The following is a 22,772-nucleotide window of genomic DNA, read 5'->3' as shown; positions in this document are numbered from 1 at the left end:
TACTGGGCTGACATCACCTATTTGAAATAACCTGTTGTGGTTTCTTAAACATTTATGAAAATATATTTTAAAGCAAATGTACTGTCCTTAGAGGGCAACAGTGCCTGTTCAACAGAATAAGGCATTCTGCCGATGATGAGAAAGGGAGTATCACAGGCAACATAAGATTACACTCCCCTGTACCATACCACTGGTGGCCTGTAATCTCTGTGCGATTCCCTTTTGGTCTGCTGGGTGAGGGTGACGGTACATGTGCTTGTACCCCTGCCCTGAGCTGTTGCACAAGGTAAGCTACGGGACCCCTGCAGGGCCAGGATCTGCAAGCGGCGCTGGCTATGGAGTCTCTGAGCATGCAAACGGACTTTCAGTTTCATGCCCCATCACAGATTAATGGAAACCCTAGCTTTATAACTGCAGGTTTAGCCTCTGTGGCTGCATTTCATTTGCTAGTAGCAAAATCCATGTAAAATCAGGTATCTTTCATCCCTTTTGTTTATGTAAATCTCCTTGGCCCGTGAGATTGCGCAGCAGAAACTTTCCCTGGCTGCTCTGGCTCTAACCTGTGTTACGCTGACATCTAGCGGGCGTTTATTTCCCTTTGCCCGACAGCGTTGCCCATGTCGGAAGGAAACGGGGGTGAGGAGAAAACCCTTCCCTCCTGAGCTGGCTGAGGCGAGGGGAACCTCCGGAGAAACCCTGCATTGAATGAATGCAGATTCCCCCGCAGGCTGGGACAGGAGCTATTCGTCGTCCTGCTTCCCTTTGCATGTGTGGCTGAGCGTGTCTTTCTGGTGCAAGGAGGTGACTTTCCACCTTCGAGGCAAGCGCTGCTCTGCGTGCCAGACACACGGGACCCCGTCCTCTCCGCGGGTCTGTCCCTCGTGAAGAGGCACCGCCAGGCTTCAGGGCACCTTGGTAACACGAGCTGGGACTTTGGAAACAAAATGACTTGGCTAATTTTAAGTAATTCTTTCATCCGATCCCTGGCTGATGCAAGCCAGTTGTGCTGATTTATCTGGGGCCTGCTTAGCAGAGGCAAAAACAGAGAAACAGGAAGGGCCCCAGGTCCTCAAAATACCTGCTGCTCATGACCAGGCAGGGGGAGGGATGACTGGTGGTGGCGAGAAATAGTTGCTAGAGAACAGACAGCAGCCAGGACCCCTTTGTCTAAATGCGGTAGCGATGGGTGTCATAAGAGCACGTGCTCTTCTTGGCTCTCAGCCACCCCAGGCGGGCTGTGAGCCACTGCCAGGGTTGGGGTTGGCTACCTCTGTGTCCTGTGGGATGAAACACAGCTGAAGGACTCCTGCAGGAAACTCCTTCCTTTTCCCTTACTGAAGATGAAGCGATGAAAGTGGCTGAGTATCGTTCAAGGAGAGGAGCGGTTAGCGGTCTAGGGAGTCTTTAGAGAAGCTGGAGAATAGCTAAGCGTGGGATGCAGTGCTCTGCCTAAAGCAGGCACCTGAAGATAGGAATGAATGGCTTGTAAATGCTAAGTTGGAGCCTCTTGCATCACAGCTGTATTAAAAAGTCCATTAAACTGAAAAATTGTCAAATAATATGTTCTTCAACTGTGCAACCTTCATGAAAATCCAGGAAACTGACTGAGCCAGAAAGGCCAGCATTTGACTTGATTTGTCCTAACTTTAGGTTTTCTTTAATGCAAAGTTCAGGGATTTTAAGTGGTTCTTCTGACACACTCCAGCAAAACTCCACAGTACTTCTTTTTTTTTCATTTATTTTCTTCTGCTAGTTTATAAGTGCTTGGATCAAATATTATGCAGCAGGCAAAACAAATTGTGGTAAAGGTGCATGATTTACTGATATAAGGTACTGGGCTAGGTAACAGACATGCTGATAAACAGCATAATCTTCCAGAAGAAATACAGTGTAATTTAATTTTTACTTTGTTAGCTTAAGAAAGGTAATTCAAGTCATTTTACAGTAAAATATCAACTAAACCAATGAATGAAGCTTAACTGTTACCTTAAAGTGTTTTGTTCTTCATTAAATCCATACTTAAGAAGCAATTCAGCTAAGAGACCAGCAACAATCAGAAATGAACAGAATGAAAAATGTTGCTTATATATACTAACTAATCATTCCAAGAGTGAAAAGATAGCGTATTAGCTTCACAACTAACAGGGAAACACATGCAAAAGCAGAAAAGAATAGAGCTTGTTAATATTTACATTCAGAAATTGACAAAAAATTTAAAATAATTTGTCACTTTAATTCTACTGCCTATAAATGATGAACTGCAAGTGGCAGTATTCTATTTATTTATCATGCAGTTAATAGAGGCTCAGCTTGGTTCAAATTTTCACAAATGTAAACAGATTTAAAATGCTGGAATACATAAACAGTCATAGATTTCTACAACTACAAGTAGTGGCCTTGCTCGCTATAAGTAATACCATCACGCACCACTGTATTTTAACAGCTTCATTCAGCTTCCATTTATTGCCTCTGTATTTCCAGTCCTGTTATTGCTGACTGGCTCCTTGAATAAATGTTAGACTGCTGATTTCTCACCCAACCATATGCTTCAGAGATATATCCAATTGCTACATTAAGAAGAACAGTGTCCCACAGGATTTGAGATTCACCCCTGTCTACCTATATGATATCCCAGAAAACTAATCTCTAGCATGACAGCTCATTCAGCGCTCTGGAAAATTTACCCACATTGAGTTCCTCTTTAAATAATGACCTGACATTTGTTCTGTAGAGGGAGACAAAGCCCAGAGTGATGAAAACGGTTGGCAGCTGCTTTCATTTGTGCCATTCAGAAGCTGGATGATAATTTCTCCACAGGGACCCATCACTTCTTGACAGCCAGACCTGTCCAGTGTACTTTGCCTCCTACCCCTAGCATAGACACTACACAGAGTCAATATTCAAGCAGCCAAAACCAGAACTGACTGCAAAGAGTCATAAAGGGTTTCATGATAGTGAGAACTGGGAGATAAAACCACAGATGAAATTCAGTGATGATAAATACATAGTAAGGGATTTAGGGAAAGAAAAATTCATTAGACCTACATATAAGATTAACTCAAAACTAGCTATTATCACTCAGAAAAGAGATTTCAGCATTTCTGAATATAGCTCAATGAAAACATTAACTCAAAATTAAGCAGTGCTCAAAAAGGCAAACAGTATTAAGAATTACTGGGTAAAGAGATCAAACCAGAAGACATTCCACTCGAATCATGAGTTCACCTTTTGCATACTGTGAGCAGCTCTTATTGCCTTAAATTACAGCAGAATTGCAAAATGTACAGAGGACGGTGACTGAGAGAGATTATATAGATGACAACTTTCTAGCCCAGAGAAAGAGATTACTGAAGGGCTGATAATAATGGCACATAAAATCATAAATGGGATCAAGGAGGAGAGCAGATGCAATTATTCACTATTTCTTAGAGTACAAAACTAAGAGGCATCAAAAGAAATGTTCATATAGCAGGTCAAGTGAAATGCTCACATAACAAACAAGGAAGTACTTCTTCACACAGTTCATAATTAAACCGTGGAACTCACTGCCAAAGGATGTTCTGGAGGGTGATGGTTTAGAATGGTTCAAAAAGATGTTTATCTTAGACAATGAAGGTATAAAATGCTTCCTGGTACTTGGACACACTACATAAACAGACAGGACTGTCAATACGCTACCCACAGGAGAACAGCAGTAACAACGGAAGAGAGACAACTCGATATATTTCTTACCCATCCGCATGGTCCTGCCATATCTTACATCACTTTAGATGCAGAGCCTGCACTCAGATGTAGTCACCATGATATACACACACACACACACACACACACACACATATATATATATATATTCATACTCATTCTACTTACTTACTTACCCCTTAACTCTATTCTTAAGGGGTACTTACTTACCCCTTACTTTATTCCCGGCAGCTTTTATTTTTAAGGATCCCCCAAATTCTTGTTACTATGCTGGATGCATTCTGTTTCACCCAGCAACAGAGTCAGTCATGACAGCACTCCTCAGAGAGATGCACACAGTGAAGGGAGGGGGAAGAGAAGCTGAAGCAAGCTTCCCTCTTTAAGGCTAAAAAAGCGGAAGCACCTAAGTGCTGCAAGCATTCTAGCAATTATCTGTTCATCTTCCAAGTGCATTATCTGCTTTTCCACTTAAGCTACAGTTGAACATGCCTAATTCTCATCAACATTTCAGCAAGGTCAGGCTACCTGCCCAGTGGTACAAGCTGCCACACTGTTGTCTCACTTCTTTTCTCTTGAAAACACATGTTCTGTTTTATGATCTCTCCTGTTGTCTTGGGATCCTGTTCGACCACTTTCAGGCTAGGTGGTTAGCGAGCAAAGAGGAGCTACTGTTCTGGTTCAGAAGTTCCAGTGCAATATAAGTGCAAGGACTGCCACCACACAAAGGTTAAAGGGATAATATATACGAAGCAGTGCTGAGTTCTCTAATGCATCTGTTTCCCTGGCCATCGCGTGGCCTACAGAAACACAATGCTATTTTATAACTGAATCAAATCTCATTTTATCATGCTAGTGTCACTGCCCTTGAAGCTGTTTTATTTCAGGATGTCTGAAAAGACCTTCCTTCTTTCCTGTACATATCTAATGCTGAATTTTGCTGAAGAAAATGCAGGAAAGATGAAATTCACTCTTAAAACTGGAATCTAGCAGAAGGGCTGAAAACAGCGTTCATAGTTACAAACAAAAGTAGTTGCTTCTTAACCCATACAGATGAAACCCTAGGGGCAGAATGCCATTGGATTAATGCAGAAGTTGCTGTGATCTCCAGCTGCCCTCCCCACAGCTCTGCGGTGACCGACGGAGGCAGCGCTATCAGGAAGCCACCACCCCACGGGGAGAGGACAACAGCCTGCGCCGTTGCGTGCCTTGCCCCGGCAGGGCGAGCGGCACAAAGCCCCTTCTTGTTCCCCGGCTTGAGCCGTGCAGCACTCAGCTCACAGGACAGAGAAGAAAGAGGGAGAAGCTGCAGTGAGGCCACAAACCTGGCTCCCACACATGAAGGTGAAGCAAAGGAGAGGCTTGATTCCACTTTCCGTAATACCCACTGCCATAAAGAAGCCAATACAGAGCAGGAACTAATGCACAGCTGAGTGGCCCAGTTCCATTTTCCCCTCAAGGAAGGGAAAGAGCAGAGTGCAGCCCCCAGCTAGTTCAGTTCATGCTTTGTTTACGAGGCTGCGCAGATCCTTGCTGCTACTCAGGCTAGACTGCACTGTCACTGTCTAGCCCCATGCGACTCCCTCCCTCCCCTGTTAGACTTCTAACAGTTGTTAGCCAATGCAGATCTGTAAGCGAAACCATCTCCACGTGAGGCACCCCATCCATCACTGAGACAAACATCACAGAACATGAAGCAGCTCATCCAAGAACATCCGTAAATATAGAAATAAGGTTGATACATCTTTGCCTTTCCATTATATTTAAGATATTTATGTTTAATATATTTATATTCACCCATTCCTTCTCATTTGATATCTACAAGTATTTGCTCTCAATGTACCCAGTATTCACCCTAGCACAGCCAGGAAACAAATAATTCAAAAGCATCAGATTATCTTTGCAGCTGGTATTTTGGACATATTTCCATCAGAGATTTCTCCCTTCCCCATGAAAACAGACACACATTCTCATTTAACAACTAATTGATTTATTTAACAATACAAATTTCTTTCTACTGCGTGGTTTAGCAGAGAGAACTTGAGAAACAAAATTAGCTTTTTTTTTTAAAGTTTAAATGTTTACACAAAACAACCTTTACTTCAGTAAATATAAAATTTACACACAAAAAAAACTACATTAAAAAAGAACAGATTCATGACAAACCAACAAAAAAAAGGATGGGAATTCAGTGTAAAGGATCCAATTGCAAGGAAGGCAAGATGGGGCAACACTAACAAGGCATCCCACTTGTACACCTAGGTATTTTAAGTTGTAGGTACAATACAAAAACAAAATACATTAAAATTAGGATTAAAACCTTTACTGTTATACCATAATATTTTATGATATAAATATCTGTAAATTCTGTAGGCAATATAGTTAACATGTGAAATACATAGTTTGCACTTCACTGGAAAGTCACTGGAGTGGTGTACGAGCACTGTGTAGTATCATAGTGCACTAACGGAGAGCGGTGAGCAGACTTTAGATGTCCCACATAGATGTGATAGCCCCTTGTTTCTTTGCCAATCTGTGCTATTTCTCACTGTGTTCAATGACACAGTGAGAAACTCTGGTCACCTGCAGCAGTGATTTCCAGCACTTCATCTCCTGACATTAGACTGTTACCTGACCTAGGTGTATGGACCTGCCAGATCCCCTGTTTCTCATTCCCTTTTGCACTTTATAACCTGAACTCTAAAGCTATCTTGTAGTTATCAAGAGAGATGGGCTTCTAGGTTGAGATATTTGGGATCCACAGTTCTTCAAGCCACCTTCAGCAATCTGTAGAAATATTTAAAGTAGGGTGGACAATTCATGCTCAAAGGTCATGTGATACAAAAAAACAGATCTATATAGTGATGGCTAATTTTAGATTTAAATCTTTTAACAGTTTCTATTGCTTTAATATTTAAACTTAACATTCAGTTTTCATATATTAAATGCACAGAGCATCTTATTGATGGAAGTGCTACAGTATCTCTAAAAACACCAGGTGATAAGGGAGAGAGTAAAGTTTAAAATTAGTTGTAATTTTAAAAATCCTTTAATGGGATCAAAACTCTTTTGTATAATCAATATTGTGATTGGCAACCTACAAAAGCTTAAATTATAAAACTATTAGTGACTCTACTTTTTAAACTGTATGTACTATAAAGCTGTATCTTTGTTACTTACAGATGTTACAAAATTTCCAAGGCAGAAAGGGAAGAGGGGGGAGGAAAAAGTAGTCCAAAAGTCTTACAGATTTCATTTTCACTAACAAAAGTTAATTTCCCCCACAACTGTTTTTATATCATAAAAATCTGATTAAATTTATTCTAATCCTTTCTTTTCTGGACAGATGATATAGTGTTCAATCATGCTTTGGAAGACCATTTTCAATGGACAATTGTAATTCTCCAGATTAGCAAGTCAGACTTGCTCTAATCAGAAACAAAAAAGCACCAGACTATCTATAACTTTGCCTTAGTCCTGCAGAAAAAGTTTGTAGCAAGATTCAGGCACCCTATTATGACAGCAGAGTTGGGCCTGAGGCAACCAGCTATAGTAACCTTACGAGTAAGCATATACAATGCTCTCACTCCAACTTGATAAAGAGCTGAACAGTATGAAATTTAAGGAAATAGTAGAAATGACATTTGTTCTGTAAAAGAAAACCAGAGAAAATTTAAACAACCCACAGGTGTGCATTAAACATTTAATAGCAAGCCTTTGCTTATGTATATTAATTTAAAGATTACCCACAGGGATCTGTGATACAATGGCCCTGCCTTGTTACTATAATTAAATTTATTCAAATATTAATTTAAAGTAGGAAAACAAAGAAACTACTCCTTGGGGAACATGTTTATTGTGTTTGAGATGATACACTGGGTGCTCTCTGAGCTACAAAGGGAAAAAGGAAATCCTTTCATTACAAACTGACAAAGGTAAAAGTTAAAACAGTTTTCACAACAGCATGTACCACATATTGGAAATAGATCTGGGTTTAATACAAATGACATAATTCCTAGTAATCTACAGCTACCTTTAATAACTTCATACAGATAATGAATTAGGCTAAAATGCACTATAATATTTGGTTGACTTCAGGAACAGTATCCTTAGTACATCACAAAATACATTTTGATATCCCAAAGAAGCAAGACTTGCAAGTAGGCATTTTAAACATAACTAATCTACAGCTACAAATTTCTACTCTTGATAGCATTTACCTTTTTTGGGGGGGCAGTATCCCAGTCTTCAAAAGGATAAAAGCAGAGTAGAATCAGTATAACATATACACAGAAGTCCGTATTGTAAAGGCTATAAAGATTTGTTGCACACTGTAAAGTTGCCTTCTGCACCTTCACATTGCACAAGTAGTTTGTCATTTATGTTGCATATCTCTTGGTCCACTGTCTGGCTATCCTGTCATGTTCTGCTCTGTTGGTCAGATACTGAGTGGCTATGCTTCCAACCAGAGGATCAGCTGCAAAAGACAGGAGAAGACACTTTAGGAACCATTGCACAATAAAATGGCATGGTTTAAAAAATGGAATCTATTCCAAAATACAGTCTTTGTTAGGCCAGCAAATGCTGTGAGATATAATGAGGCTCTTATGATACAAGACATTTCCAAGAGAAACACACAAGGCACAATGAATAGGAAGGGATTTTAATCTGTTTTGGTAATCTGCATTTTAGTGTGTTAAAAGACAGGCAGACGCCTATGTTCAAATGTTATAGCTGCTCTTTTCAGCCAAAACTTGACAAAAAGCATGGTAGGTAGTTTTGTAAGATCACCAGCAATCCAGGTACCATTTTGTCAGGCATAATTTGCTTATATTTTCAAACAGCAGATGTTTTCAAACTACAAACCTGCCCTTTCATTTTTTAAAGACCTAATCTGTTCAAGGAGGGTAAACATCACCTGTACAGACAGACATGCTGCCAGCGGATGGTGACGAAACTACACACAAGTACAACAGTTCGCTTGTAAGCTGCAGAAAAAAAGAACTTGTTAACTTGAAAGAAATCAAGTAGGCAGAGCCTACTCTCTAGGGCCAGAAAGCTCCATACGCCTGACTCCAGGATGCATCCAACAGCCACATCCTGCCTGAGGGAAATTGCGCTGTAAGGTGTAGCATCTCAGCCTCAGTTCTCCTGTTGTTCCCATCACAGAATACAATGAATCTTACCACAGCCCTTCTCAGCCAGGCACCCTGCTTTCCTTTGGAATGACTGCTGGGTGCATTGGACATCCTGGCATCCTCCTGTCATGGTGTTGGGACAGGACTAGGGCACATCAGGGAGGAACACACATTGAGGGCATCGCAGTTTTACTATACCAAAAGTCATCAAAATTTTGTATCAAACATGCCAATCTGTTTCTCTCTGCTCCTTATCGGTCTTCTCTAAATGAATGCCATCTTAGCATTACCTCTCAGTTCCTATATTGACCACAGGCCATTAGCATTCGTTGTATAATGATACTGGTCATACAGTTGCTGCTGTGAAACTTTACCGCTTCCAGTGAAGTTCCTCACCTTCCAGGAGGAATAAGGAGTTCTCTCTGAAAATGGCAAACATTGTCCCCCTCACATTTGCCAGATTAAACATTTCAATTGCTGTCTTCAGAGAAGGGACTTCCTGCAGTCGCTTCCAACTTGAATGATTTTTGACTCAGTGAAGTCAGAGAACTCTGTTGCTCTCCTGGATGTATAACTCACTTGCTACAGCTCCTGAGATACAGACCTTCAATGGCAGCGACTTCATTTTCTCTCTACAACACCTTTGAAAAAATGGGCTTACCACTGTTTGCTTTCTGTTGTGCCATAGGAGTGAACAGAGCCTTTAAGTGTGGAACTGTATGCCAAAACAGGAGCATTTCATCCCCAAATTTAAAAATATTAACTTTGATTTAATCTAAATACAATCAAACATACAAATTATGTATCACGTCAAATAATCCAAACAAGTAAGAGGTAGGTGATGCTCATTAAGTTCCTTACCAGGGTTGCAGTCTGTCAAAAGAGAACAAATAGACAGCAGAACCTTGGAAATAGTCAAAGCAGGGCTCCAATTGTCTTTCAGAATATCCAAACAGATGACTCCCTGACTGTTGATGTTGCAGTGATAAATCCTGGTACGGAAAGTAACCTAGAATGTAAGAGACGAAAACAAAGTCATGCTGTCCCTATTCTCTGAGTAGCAGCAGTGTATGGGGCACTCTCAATTCTGCAGAGCTTCCTTGGAGGCAACTCCTCTCTGTTCATTTTCTAAAATAATTACACTTAAAAGAAAAGTGCATATTTACTTTAGTCACGGTTACATTTTAGGAGACCTACCACGGAAATCCTTGGTGCATACATTACTTTCACAGAGGCACTCTGTCTGGTAACCACAGAAATTAGGACCTACTTTGTCATGCTGTACAGTATTTAATGAAGATATTGAACTGCATGTCAACAACTATCTTACCACAAACAAAACTTTATTACATTTATTGAAGGCAAAGAAGCAGACAGAATTTGCCCTGCTTATTCAGTCCTAGACTGATCTTTTCCTTACTTCCAAAAGCCTAAACATAGACCCTGAAAAGTAATATTTAAAACTAGAATATGGCATTATATTTGTTCAAATTAGCAACTAACTAAATCTTTGTAATACCTTTCATTAGGTAGGACATAATATACATCTAAAACAATGCTATCATACTGACACCATGCTCGTTTTAAAATTATTTCAGACCAGTATTGGTAAACAATGAAAGTATAATTCTGCACAAATAAGAAGTTAGAAATATTTAAAATGCCATAATTACATAAAGCAGAAATAGATGAGCAAAATTTTCTTTTTCATGCCAGTGCAAGGAGGAAAAAAATCCATGAAATCTTTTCTGAAACCACTGAAAGTCCAAAAAAGACCAGATTCTTAACAAAAATCCACATGATTTTCATGGAGAATTTGTCTAAAATTCTCCATCACTTCATTATAACAATCTTAATTCAGAGAACATTCAATTTTGTGAGTTTTGGAGAAGTGTGAAATATATAGAGGATATATTATTATTTATGTTATAGTGCTTTAGGGAATGAAGAAAAAAGATATTGGATTTATAATAACAACACTATTGCCGCAACCGCCACAAGTTGTAGGAAATATGGTGTGGTGGAACATATTTATTCTTTGTAAATGTCAGCAGTGTCCTTCTGGTGTCATGGACAAGATTTGTAATTTGGCATGGCAGGGGGTGAAGGGGGCTGTGGAGGGAACAACCGTTAGCTTCCGTGGCATCTGTTAGTAAATTATGATTTCATAAATGTCCCTACTAATTCTGAGCCAGGAAATAAAATTTAAGATTAGTTTCATTTTACAGAAAGAGCTTTTGCTTAAAAATATTAACAAGGCTGCTGATCTAACCAGTTGCACATATACTGACATTTTATAATAGTGAATGTCATCACAGTATTTTAGCCAACTTGAAGTCACATATAACACTTTAGTTGTCTATCAAAATTAATTTATTTTTAGCCTTCTTTTATTTTGGTAACAAATACCTGGAAAATATATAATACAGTCTCTGGCTTATAAAAGAGAAAAGATTACTATACATGTATTCTATCAGGTAGAATGAGAAGAAGCAGGCTAGGAATATTTGTGCTCTTTTCTATTAAAATTAGTTTTCTGAATCTTACTCATGGTCAGAATTATCACCTCATTTATCACTTGGCAAAGCTTGGAAACCAGCATTGGTGTGGTAATCAAGAAATAAATCAGAGAGAGATTTTTTTCGAAATTGCTAGCCAAGATTTCAGGCCCTTTAGCTTTCAAAAGATCATAAACAAACTTGATTTTCAGTAAGTGCTGAGCACTCACCCTTTACAAGTAACATTCACCTACTTGTAAAAAAATTAAAACCACAATGAAAACCTTACCCTTACCTTTGGTGGCTTGAATGGATAGTCAGATGAAAATGTGATATCCAGGAAAAAAACACCTCCTTCATATACAGAACCTGGAGGTCCAAGTATAGTAGATCGCCATTCATAAATGTTATCTCCTTTAGGACCGGCGCTGTATAAAGGAGAGAGAGAGTGAGCAAGTCAGGTGCACCTTCGAGACAGGTATTTTATGGATTTCGTTTTATATCTATTTGTTTTGTTTAATACTAACCACTTGCATATCTTTAACATCTGCCTCATTTCCCACTGATTTCAAGGGGTTCAGTGTTTTCAATAGGCATAGCCGCTGGGCACTTCGCTGTCCCTGCCCTTTCATGCCTCTTAATATATAGGAATGGAAAGGATTGACTATTGAACTGTCACTGTCTGAAGCATATGCCCAGCTCTGTTTTCTGGCGGATTTGGTTGCTTCTGAGCTTTGGCTGCTCTGGAGCTCTGTGGTCCTTCCCGTGACACAGTTTCGATGCACAAAAGAAGCTGCACATCGCAGCCACACTCACCTCTGCGCATTGAACAGATCATACCTTCATAAAAAATGTGACCTACAAACACACTGATACACATTTATTGCCACTTTTTTACACGCCGTAGGGTGATATGTTACCCATTCCCTGCGTGAATTCACATTCCTCTTCAGTACACAAACAGGAAAACAAGATGGGAGAGACTGAACGAAGTAACCTGGCACCTTCTCAATTTCAGAGACATCATACTTAGTGCTATTAGAGCCCAGTAACCATCTAACCTCACCAAAAATCAAAGCAGAATCTTACTTCCCTAAACACGTCTCAATGTAAAAACTAAACTACCTTTCCACAAAAAAAGGTCCAGAATCTGAACTGCTCCGTTCCAAACTGACTGCTGTGGCAAATAGCACTGCTGAGCTCAGGGAGGCACGGTGGAGTCACCGCATCCCGCGGGCGGCTCCGTGACCTTTCAGCCGTCCTCCACCTCCGTCCTCCACCTCCGCAGCCTCTCCAGCACCACACAACTCACACACGTGGTCCTCGCTCTTCTCCCTCTCCCTCTGTGGTCACAGGAACTGGCACTGATGGCTGTCACAGCTCACTGCGTGTGAAGCGGGTGATAGGCGTGGTACTAAGCTGTAGCCAGGGACCTTGTGGTTTCCGGCACCGCTCGGAATGGCTCAGAGCCTTCCTACAAGCCTTCCTAGTGTAAGGCTCTGCCCTGTGTCATGTCGCCTAATGTACTTGTCATGCATATGTCTGCAGCCTATACCACGGCATGTTGGACCTTCATCCTTACTATGTAGCCAGACATGTGGAGACATTCATCAGAGACGAGGAACACGAGCAGCCTGCACTATGCATCTGCAATTCCCATGCCAAAAACCTGGCTATTTGTATATTAAGGTCATATTCAAGAAATAACCAAAAGCTGATTTTGATTACGAATTCCCTTTCAGTTCATAATTTCCCAAAATGTTTTTTATTTTGTGACTGTTTCATGTACCAAATGTTTAAACTGTTGCAGACCTCTTCTTAACAGGACATGAATAATTATGAATGCTGGCTGACATCCTTTTTAATTAAAAACAAAAAATTATTTGTGGAACTGCAGCTATTTTCCTTTTGCCAAAATGAAAGTAGATAGCAGCAATGTGCTAGCCTCCAGAGAACAGCCAAAGAAGAAAAGTTAAAACTGATGTTAAATAAAGTTTGGACCTAAAATCACTGCTTTTACCTCTCTATTTGCAATGCATGACAAAAGAGGAAAGAAAATCTGTAGAAAATCTTAGGGAAAAAGGGAAAATCCACAGGCAAGGAGATCCATTTTTTATGATGTAATGAACTGTTTGTACCCTCCGTCGCTCCAGTAGATAATTCTGCTCATGCTCTCTAAAAAGCAATTAGTGTAAGAACTGAAAATATTGGGGCAATAATGATAATATTTAAAACCCACATAGGCCACGAAAATGTTTTAATTAATTCTTGACATTCATCAAGCCTACAGCTAATTAGTATTATGCTTGGAAACCAAATTTCTATGGAGCAATTCAATTTCAGCATTAGATGTCCTAATGACTGTTTTATAGTTTAATGCAGAGGTTAGTCTTCTTGCCTCATGTGTCAGCTACCTTTCTTTCATACACCTTTAATGGCTGGATGCAATTCAATCAGATTAATGAAATAGCTGAATTAAATTAGTGACATATTTCAGCCCAGCGAATCGGTCACAATTAAGTGCGGCTATAGCATCTAGTCCTGTGCCAAACTATCTGGTAATCACTCACCAAGTCAGCACAAGGGCATCTATCAGTTAATAGCCAGAAGCTAAGTGCAGTAACTCTCTGCCTGTTATCATCCACGATCCTCTTCTATGCTACTGTTAGCAATATGTAAAAGGATAAGGCTATAACGTGAGAAGGGGAATTCTTATCCTTGTAAGAGGAAGAAAATGCTGTGTTCAAAACCCCTGTTACCATGAGAAAGGACTACTGCAATATCAAAAGTAATATAAAACTGTAGTAAACGCACTCAGGTAAAGGTGAAAATTGTTAAATTGAAAGGTTGGCCATTTCATTACACCTGACTGAGGTTTGTGAAATACCTATTTTAACAGCTGAAGTGTTGTCTCTCTTTCCAGCGGTGTAAGAGCTAGCCCTGCTTCATTAACAGCGTGCAGATTCCACCAGTTACCACATATTCTGGGTGTGCAGAGACAACAGGCTGAAGAGCGGAGACAAGACCTCACGCCTGGCTGTGACCCCTTGCGTATTTCCACTGCAGGCCATATTCAGACAGCCATACCCTACTTTGCATTCTGTATACATACCAAGGCAATCTTTTTTGGAAGTAAACAAAACAGCACTAGTTTCTCTCAGAACCTCTCTAAGGCTCAGCAAAACGGAACAGATCTAGTCACAGCAGCTTCAGCTTCTGCAGTGCTTTCCACAAGGACAGGGCAGTGGGCTTACACTGATTTGGGCAACTGCAGAGAAGAGCAGAAAGAGCAGTCCTGACCTAGCAAGCTCCACAGTTAGGTACCTAACGGCAGGCCAGTGCTGTAGCCTTGCTCGGGTTGGTGCCTTTGACTCTCCGCCACCACAGAGCATAGGGCAGGACACCACAGGGAGCAGATTCCCACTCCTTCACGCAAACCCAACCTGTCCACTCCCACACAGGACAACGATAACCCAGGGCTGAAAACTGGGAATAGGGAAGCACTACTCTGTCTCATTTGCTATCTCATTGATGCTTTACACTCACAAATTATACTCTCCTCATGTTGAGTGCTGAAGAGGCTGGCCCAGGAAGTGGCTCCAGTGACTACGTTTTCAAAGGTTATTCATAGACGTTCTCCGTTCTCCTGCTATTCAAGAGGATCACCCTCCTATTAAAGTTGGGTGTGGGCTTTAAATATTTCACCTTACATCTTTACAGTTGTGGTGAGTAACAGCCTACGAGTCTCGCTGTCTACCACACTGGATGGAAGATCCCAAGCAGAGCATTATAATGGGGAATTTCCACATTTTTTTTCCTTTCCTTTTTCTTCATCATTGGAAGACCCAGCTCTTCCTGATTTCCTTAAGAGAGTCTATGTGAATAAAGAATCCTCCCCTATTCAATCCATTAAAAAAAAAAAAAATCCTGACAGAGCTAAAGATGTGATGACTACTTACATGTTCTGGCTACACAGCATACCTGTCCAGTTAATTGCTACTAGCCTGTTGCTCTACTAAATTAGCTTACAGAACACCCCAAATTTAGTAAAGGCACTATCAGTATATTCCCCAAAAAAGAATCACCTGGAATGCTTCATTTTTAAAAATATGGGATAAAAAATATCAGACAAAATAACAAAGCAATTCATTTGAAATGACAAAAATACTCTTTACAAAATTGAGATGTTTTTACTTAACACATAAAAACTGCATAGATTTTTAAATAAATTACATAAATTGACAGAATAAAGATAACTGGCTACATCTGCTTCCTAAGTAAATATTCATTACGCTGCTTCGCTGAGGGAGACATACCTGATCAGCATAAGACAAAGGACTTGCAACAGCCCTCTGTACAAGCTAGTCAGCTGAACAGATTTAATTTACAAGTGTGACTTCAGATGGTGAATTTGAGAAGACATGAGGTTACACTCTAGAGGACTACAGGGTCACATCAGGTTCTTTAAACCTAACACTACTGAATCCTGAGTCTCAGGTTTCATGAAGATGAAGAATGGCTTTTCCAGCACAGTGTTGTGAGCGTTCACACGGAAGCAGTGGCATTTACACCACCAAGAAGTTTGATAGACTCCTGACATGGTTTGTTACAGAAATCAGAATTCAGCATTTGTTACAATCACTAAATCATAAATGCATTAAAGCTGTCCGTATGGAACCAGCTGCAGGATGAGAAACTAGGACAAGAAATTTCCAGTCTACATGATCTTAGCAGCCTGCTACTTTCTGCACTCACTAAATACACTTCTACTGTCAACAGCACCTGTCTAAAACACAGTGCTCTAAATTCAGTGACAGAACATAACTGCATAGTACTGAGACTGTGATGATTAAAAAGAAAGAGTGTGAAGGAAAATCTAATTTAGCGATATTTGATGTAAACTCTGTGTTATCTTTTATTATGAGAAACAATTTGGGTCTGTAACAGGATATAACTGAAGGAAAAAAATTCTGTTTTTTAGGAAGCTTCCTGATAGTGAAATCTGTCAGACTCTGAAATAATCCTGCAAGAAATGTGGCTGGTACCATAAAACTAAAGGTACTTGTTTATATCCCAAGATGACCATCAGGGATGCTAAGTACTGATTTAAGTGGGAGATTCCCAGCATATGCAACTCCCAACGTACCAGAAAGCCCCAACAGAGAAGTGAATGACCCCTGAATGACTAAATTCTGGATAACCAAATATTCTTCTAGGTTCTCCTTTCATAGACCCCACCCTTAAGACTGACACTTCAGGCACCCCAGCTAGATATAAAGACAGCAGCTAACAAACCACATAGGATACATGGAGTGAGAGCTACGCAGGAAAAACAGCCTCCCCAGTGTCTATCTTAACATAAGATTCAGCAGAAGTAAAATTCCAAAAGCTCTTCATAGACCACTCAACCACAGTAACTCTGCTGCAATGGTTAATTATAATTTATACAGCAATGTAAATGAAGGCAATGCTTTACAAAAGGAGTAAGCTAACTTTTTGTGTTTTTCTTAATTCAACTGTGGGGACTGAGGAAAGGAACATTTAACGTCTGCACTTGGATACGTTCCACAACTACGTACTTGAAAAATCCAGATCATAAAGCTACATACTGAGTTTTGCAAAATCCGCAACACACCTTCAGGAATCAAATTTTACAAATCCTGCTATAAAAAAGGCACTCAGCACAATACCAGTGTGAAAGGCTTTTTTGGGGGCAGTGAAGTCTCAGTTAATGTTCTTGGATGATGTTCTAGGTTGGCATAATCCCACTAGAGGCTAATGGGGCTGCAACATATCCGATTAGGATATACAACTCAGGAATATACACAGATCCTATCTGCAGTGAGTCTACTACCTGCCTCATCATCTCTAGTGGAAGGAGAAAACCCCAGGCTCACATACAGAGGACTCTTTTGCAGGAGGAAGTTAGCACAGAGGCAGGGACTCACAACACCGACCACGCTGGGTACCGAGTGTGGATGCTGGTATTTGTATCCCAGACCTCCTAAAAAATCCGTGTAAAGAGACCAGCAACTCTCTGAGGACCAGTCCAATACTATTTTCAAGAAAATACTATTTTAACGAAAATTTGGCCATTACTTTTTTTTAAAACCTCTTTTTCCAGTTTTGGAGGCCCTCTTTTGTACTTTTGTTACAGTCCTCAGGAAATGAAATGAACGTTAATTAAAAAACGTACTTTTTCAACTTCTAGTCCTGAGGGCTTGAAAAACGAGCAAGTGTGGACAGTGATTTCCATTTTCTTTATTTTTCAGTGCCTAGTTTACATGGCTTTCTGGAGTATTTACTCTCAATATCCATATTAATAGTGGCAGTGCCTAAGTGTATACACTTAGAGAATATGAGTGGTAAGTTCTCTATACACAGAAAGTATACTGTAATCACTGGCAAGAGCCTCAAATGTAGCCCTAATGTTTGGATTATAGCATTTTGCTGGGGGAAGGATACACATGGGTTGTCTACAGCAATACATCAAATTCATCTTGAAAATGCTTTTTGATAAGGTACTTGCTATTATTAAGGTTTCCAGGTTATGTGCAATTTCTCACAAGGAAACAGTTTCAGTCTATTGTGTTCTTTATATAGCTATAACTGATATTATTTTATCTGCCACTGAACTATCTCCTACGTCTGTTTGTTGAAAAAGAAAGGTTATTTACTGCTTCTAAAACATCCATAAAGGCTGTATGTAATTGAAGATACATGGAGTCTAGTTCACTGTACAAACCTTTGCTTCTGTGACTTCCTTAAGTCTATCATGCCCTTAAGACTGAAATCTAGAAATTACTGTTGGAAAAAGCCTATTTTTAACTCACGGATCTCCTGCTAATTCAGCCAGTTGTGAAGTAGTACAGGACTTGTGCCTGAGGCCATGGTTTGATGCAACAGTAAATCCAACTTGAATTCCTATTACTAGATCAAAAACAGCACGGCTGCTCAAAGCAAAGTGCTGATCCAATATAAACTAATTTTGCCAAATCATATATGTTCCAAAAATGTCAACAAATTAGCTTTGTAACACCAGGCTTTATGCTTATTCAGGTATCATTTATCCTCCTGCGGCCAGCATAAAGAGGGCATAAACCTCACACTGCATGGTCCAGCTTAGAAATGTAATCACATGATCATATTTGATTCATATCAAATCGTATCATTAGGGGAATCTAACAGTGTGCAGATCCTGTATTGATCGCCCTAAAAAGAAAGATTCCAGATGGTAGTGTCTTAGACAATTTAAACCTCTAGCACTAAGCTTGTCTTTAGTAGAAGAATATACACTGCTGTTACTGAAGAAAGCTAGGTAACTTAAATCACTTGATAACTCCATTGATGCTGTAATATGTAGATACCCCAAATAATGGATTTTGTAAAGCTGCTCTTTCTTCCACTGCCAAAAGCCCCCTTAACTATGTTTATTGCTACGACAGCTCAAGTTACTTTCCTACTTGTATTCACATTGGTTCCTAGGACCTTTTTTGCTACTGTTAGCAATTTCCATCCATTTTCCAGAACAAACATACCCAATTCATGGAGGCAGAATTCCTGCAATTCTTCTTTTGAAAAATAACTATCCCCAGAACGTAGGTTGATAAACTGCAACAAGGAATACTGAAATTAAGCCAGGTAATAAAACTTGTTAGATCAGATTTTGTCCATGCTCTTGACAGAGGAGTTGTAAATAAACATACACTGCCAGGCAATACACAGAAAGTTTACCAAAGATGACTTCTTGACAAAGAGAAATCACAGGACTCAAATGCATGAATAAAGCTCTTGCTAAACACTAGATTTATTCTGAAATATCTTGAAATCTGCATAGATTTCCCTTCCATATGCAAACACTACAAAAATTATCTTTTTACATACTCCCTACAAAAACCAAGCAAACTAGGTTAGTGCGTAAAGGAAAACATTTCCTGCTACTTCAACATGTGTTCACAACAACACATTCATAATTTAGGATAAAATAAAAGACCAGTTCTTATGTCTCCTTGTCATCACAACTGAAACGCTAGTAGCACTAGTGGCAAAATGGGTGCTATTTTCTTGCTATCAGTATAAACCTCAATTTGTACTAAGGCCAAACCACTTTGTCGCTTAAAGAAATTTGTCTGCCTGGTATACAGTTCACATTTTCCTTCCACTCAAAATTACTTATTGAGGTACCTGTACTTAGCAAACACAGCAGTTTCTGCATTTCCTTCCATGAGAGAGGATCCTTCTCAACTCCCTAACACAAATAAAACTCATTTGGGATACATGCATATTTTTTTCTTTGGTATGTTATAGGCTCCATATTAATAGCAGCAATCCCTACTGGAAGAATCACACAGTACCTGAGGAAGCATAGTTTAAGTTGCCTGCCCACAGATACACAAAATCTACCAAAGGCAAAGAGATGAGAGCACTGGCTGATGCTGCTGTAAGGTGTTATAATTTGTGAGGACATTAATGGGACAATTCAAATCCATGCTGGAGAAAATATTTAGAGATCTATGGTCTGTCTAAAAGTTCATAAAATTACCTCCACAGTACCTACAATTATCATTAATTTAATTACACCCATTTTGAAGATGGAAAACTGAGGCACTCAGACACAAGATGGTTTGTCTAATATCATGCTGAAAACCTGGGCCATGGAGCATGACTAGAAGTTAAATCTCCCAAATCGAAGGCCATCAACCGACCCCCTGGCCTGAGATTACACTATTAGCATCTCATTCAGTAGTTCTAATGCATCCACATGTTTCAGGCATCAGCCACCTCCATCATGCATTGCAAAATTTCCATGTCAAAAAGTTAAATGACATTGAGAAATGCAGTTTGGGATTTCCTACGAATATCTTCAAAGTCACTTTTTATGTCAACAAAGAAATCTATTATTCCCAAAGCCCTTTACATAAACTCTTGAGACAGAGGAAGAGAGAACAGTTAAGACAATCAGTCTCACTAAATGCATCTAATTAATCTAAAAATACAACTGGCTTTAAAGAAGTAGTCAACTTACGAACAATAACTGGGCAATTTTCAACAGACTAAGCCTGCCAGTCAATTAAAGCTGTTAATGAAGTCCCCAGTTATCTGTCTAAACAAAATGCCTAAATTTTAGGCAATTAGAAATACTGACGTAAGTATTAAAAAACCTTTCCTCACCCTTTGTGGATTATGTTTTGGTTTTTAAGAAGCATATCTTCAGCTAAAATTTCAAAAGAACTCTACCAATAAACAGTGTTTTTCAACACAGAAAACACATTACTTCACTAGAGAACCATCACAGACTAACAATTCAAGCCTAAAGCAGACTTGATGATTAAACTAGCACATGGTGTTAGTGTTGTGGAGATGCTCTTCTGCTATATCATAAAGGGAGAAAGTGCAATTTAGTGAACACAGTTTATTCAGGGACTTCATAAAGGACCAAGACAGACAGCATTGCTGCTAAATCACTTTCTCTAAAATGCAAGCACATCCACCTCTCAAGACGATGAACACCCAAAGCTCTTGGTGTTAGCACAAGGGAACCTCTTCATGCTGGGACATACAGGATTAGGCTTCTCTACTACTTCACAGGAATGTAGCTAAAAGTTGCCTTTTTCCTCCCTCTAAAAATCAGCTTTCAACTTCAGCAACAAACTTACAGCTTGGCCACATGGAAAGAGACTAAAATCGGCAAGCCAGGCAGCATCACCTACATTAAAACACATTAATACTCTGAATGAGAAGCATCCACTTAGGGATTTAATGGTCTTTAACACATGCATATTAGTTTCATGCTTTACTTGTTTCATATGAACTTCCTGAATGTCACCCTGTAGCCATACTCTTAAATAGCAAGCACTGAATATTTCACCCTCTAAAGAACTCCTTATTTTCCTCATCTAAGTCACTTCTCAGTTCAGTCTTCTTAGTCATCTAGAATACACTTTCTTTCAAATGTAATTCTATTATTCCTTTTAAATACTTCCTCCCTCTTGCCTCCATTCATTTCCACATCAAAGACTTAGCAGGGATACAGCCTAACAGAAAAATGTCATGCCACAGTTCATTTTGTTGGATGGTTAACTTGAAGCCATAAAAGTCTGATGGAAATCTCTATGACTAGTAAAAGGCTAGATTTCTCAAAAATAGAATTGAACTTCATACACAAAGACATTCCCCACCTCCACCTATGCCTCAGTGGAGCTCATTAGCTCAGTCTTTGTAATGGTGAAAGAAGCTTAATTAATCGTTTCTGGAAGACTTCTTAGGGGGAAGAGCTCATGTTTGTACAGTGCAATCTTCAAAACAGGTAATTGCATAGGAATTCCGAAGAAGAGTCTTCCACCTTTTCTGAATCCACTTAAGTGTCAACTAGTTTATCAGATACACAAAGTGATGGGAATTTCATCAATGCCTGACCTTCTCTACACCCTCAGAAACCTGCCTGTTACAGTTCTGCATTGCTGTTACAAGTCCCACATTGTATTTCATGAATGTTATTTGCATAATTGCTGACTCCACAATTAATATTACCTTTTTGGAGAATAGTTTTTTTTTCCCCCAAGATCTTAGTCACTGCAATCTACATAGTTAGTCCATCTCTCCATCAAGGAAAAGGGAAAATAAAAATTAAATGGCATCTACAGTGTCAGGACACTTCTTTCTGCTTCCTCTTCAAGTTTACTCTTTCTTTAATATTCTGACCAAATACGTGCAGCTAACAAGTTCATTAGAGATCTTCAGATGAAGGAATTCAATAGCAGTCACCAGTATCCTCTTGGTTTTGGAGTACTATAGGTAGAACAGCTGCAAAGCAGACTTCTCTCATCTGCTAAGATTTTACCTGCTGTAGTCCCAAGATTGCCCTACCCCTGCTGGGACAGAGGAGGACAGGTAGCACCACAATCTGGATCCCCAACAGAAGTGACAGCTGGGTTTATTTAAACATGCTGCTGCTTTCTCTACACTCGCAGCCTACCACTCTGGGGATGGAAATACGCAGAAGGGTTCCCAAGCATTCCACGAGTCTGGGCAAGAAACGTGAACCCCACCTTAATCATCTGAGCAACAGAGCAGCACAAATGTCTCTTTTAACACATACATTAAAATACATTTGCAATCAGATTGAATTATGTTCATAAGTTCAGATTCAGCTGCTACAGGTGACTAACTTGATGGAAGAAAAGCACATTCAAGGTGATGACAGAGGTGCTGAAGACTGGCAAATATAACCGTAGTATGTTTGAAGCCTGGTTCATTCATGAAAATAACTTCACTGGTTACAATAGGGACGTCATTTGCGTGGATCTGGTCTACAGAGCCATGCCACCGGCCTCTCAAATCATTCTGAGAGGCTCATAAAGCCACGCTCCTGCGACTAGCTCCCAACCCCAGTCCACATTTCATTTCAGAGACACTAGTATGACTGATTCGAGGAAGT

General features: G+C 39.7%; 1 protein-coding gene across 1 annotated transcript in view; it reads right to left on the bottom strand.

The window, feature by feature from the left end:
• Positions 1–5,666: 5,666 nt before the first annotated feature.
• The window catches only part of UBE2E3 (ubiquitin conjugating enzyme E2 E3), a 64,569-nt gene continuing 47,463 nt past the window's right edge, over positions 5,667–22,772 (bottom strand). Inside the window, exons 4-6 of the mRNA XM_064515033.1 lie at positions 11,631–11,763; positions 9,699–9,846; positions 5,667–8,176 (exon numbers count right to left, since the gene is read on the bottom strand). Of these exons, the coding sequence (XP_064371103.1) occupies positions 8,079–8,176; positions 9,699–9,846; positions 11,631–11,763 (379 nt within the window). The 3' untranslated portion in view covers positions 5,667–8,078. The remainder of the gene's footprint in view (positions 8,177–9,698; positions 9,847–11,630; positions 11,764–22,772) is intronic.

The sequence above is a fragment of the Dromaius novaehollandiae genome, chromosome 7, assembly GCF_036370855.1.
Source record: "Dromaius novaehollandiae isolate bDroNov1 chromosome 7, bDroNov1.hap1, whole genome shotgun sequence".
Classification (NCBI taxonomy): Eukaryota; Metazoa; Chordata; class Aves; order Casuariiformes; family Dromaiidae; genus Dromaius; species Dromaius novaehollandiae.
Note: the sequence above shows the minus strand (reverse complement) of the source record. Positions and strands in the feature narration are given on the sequence as shown.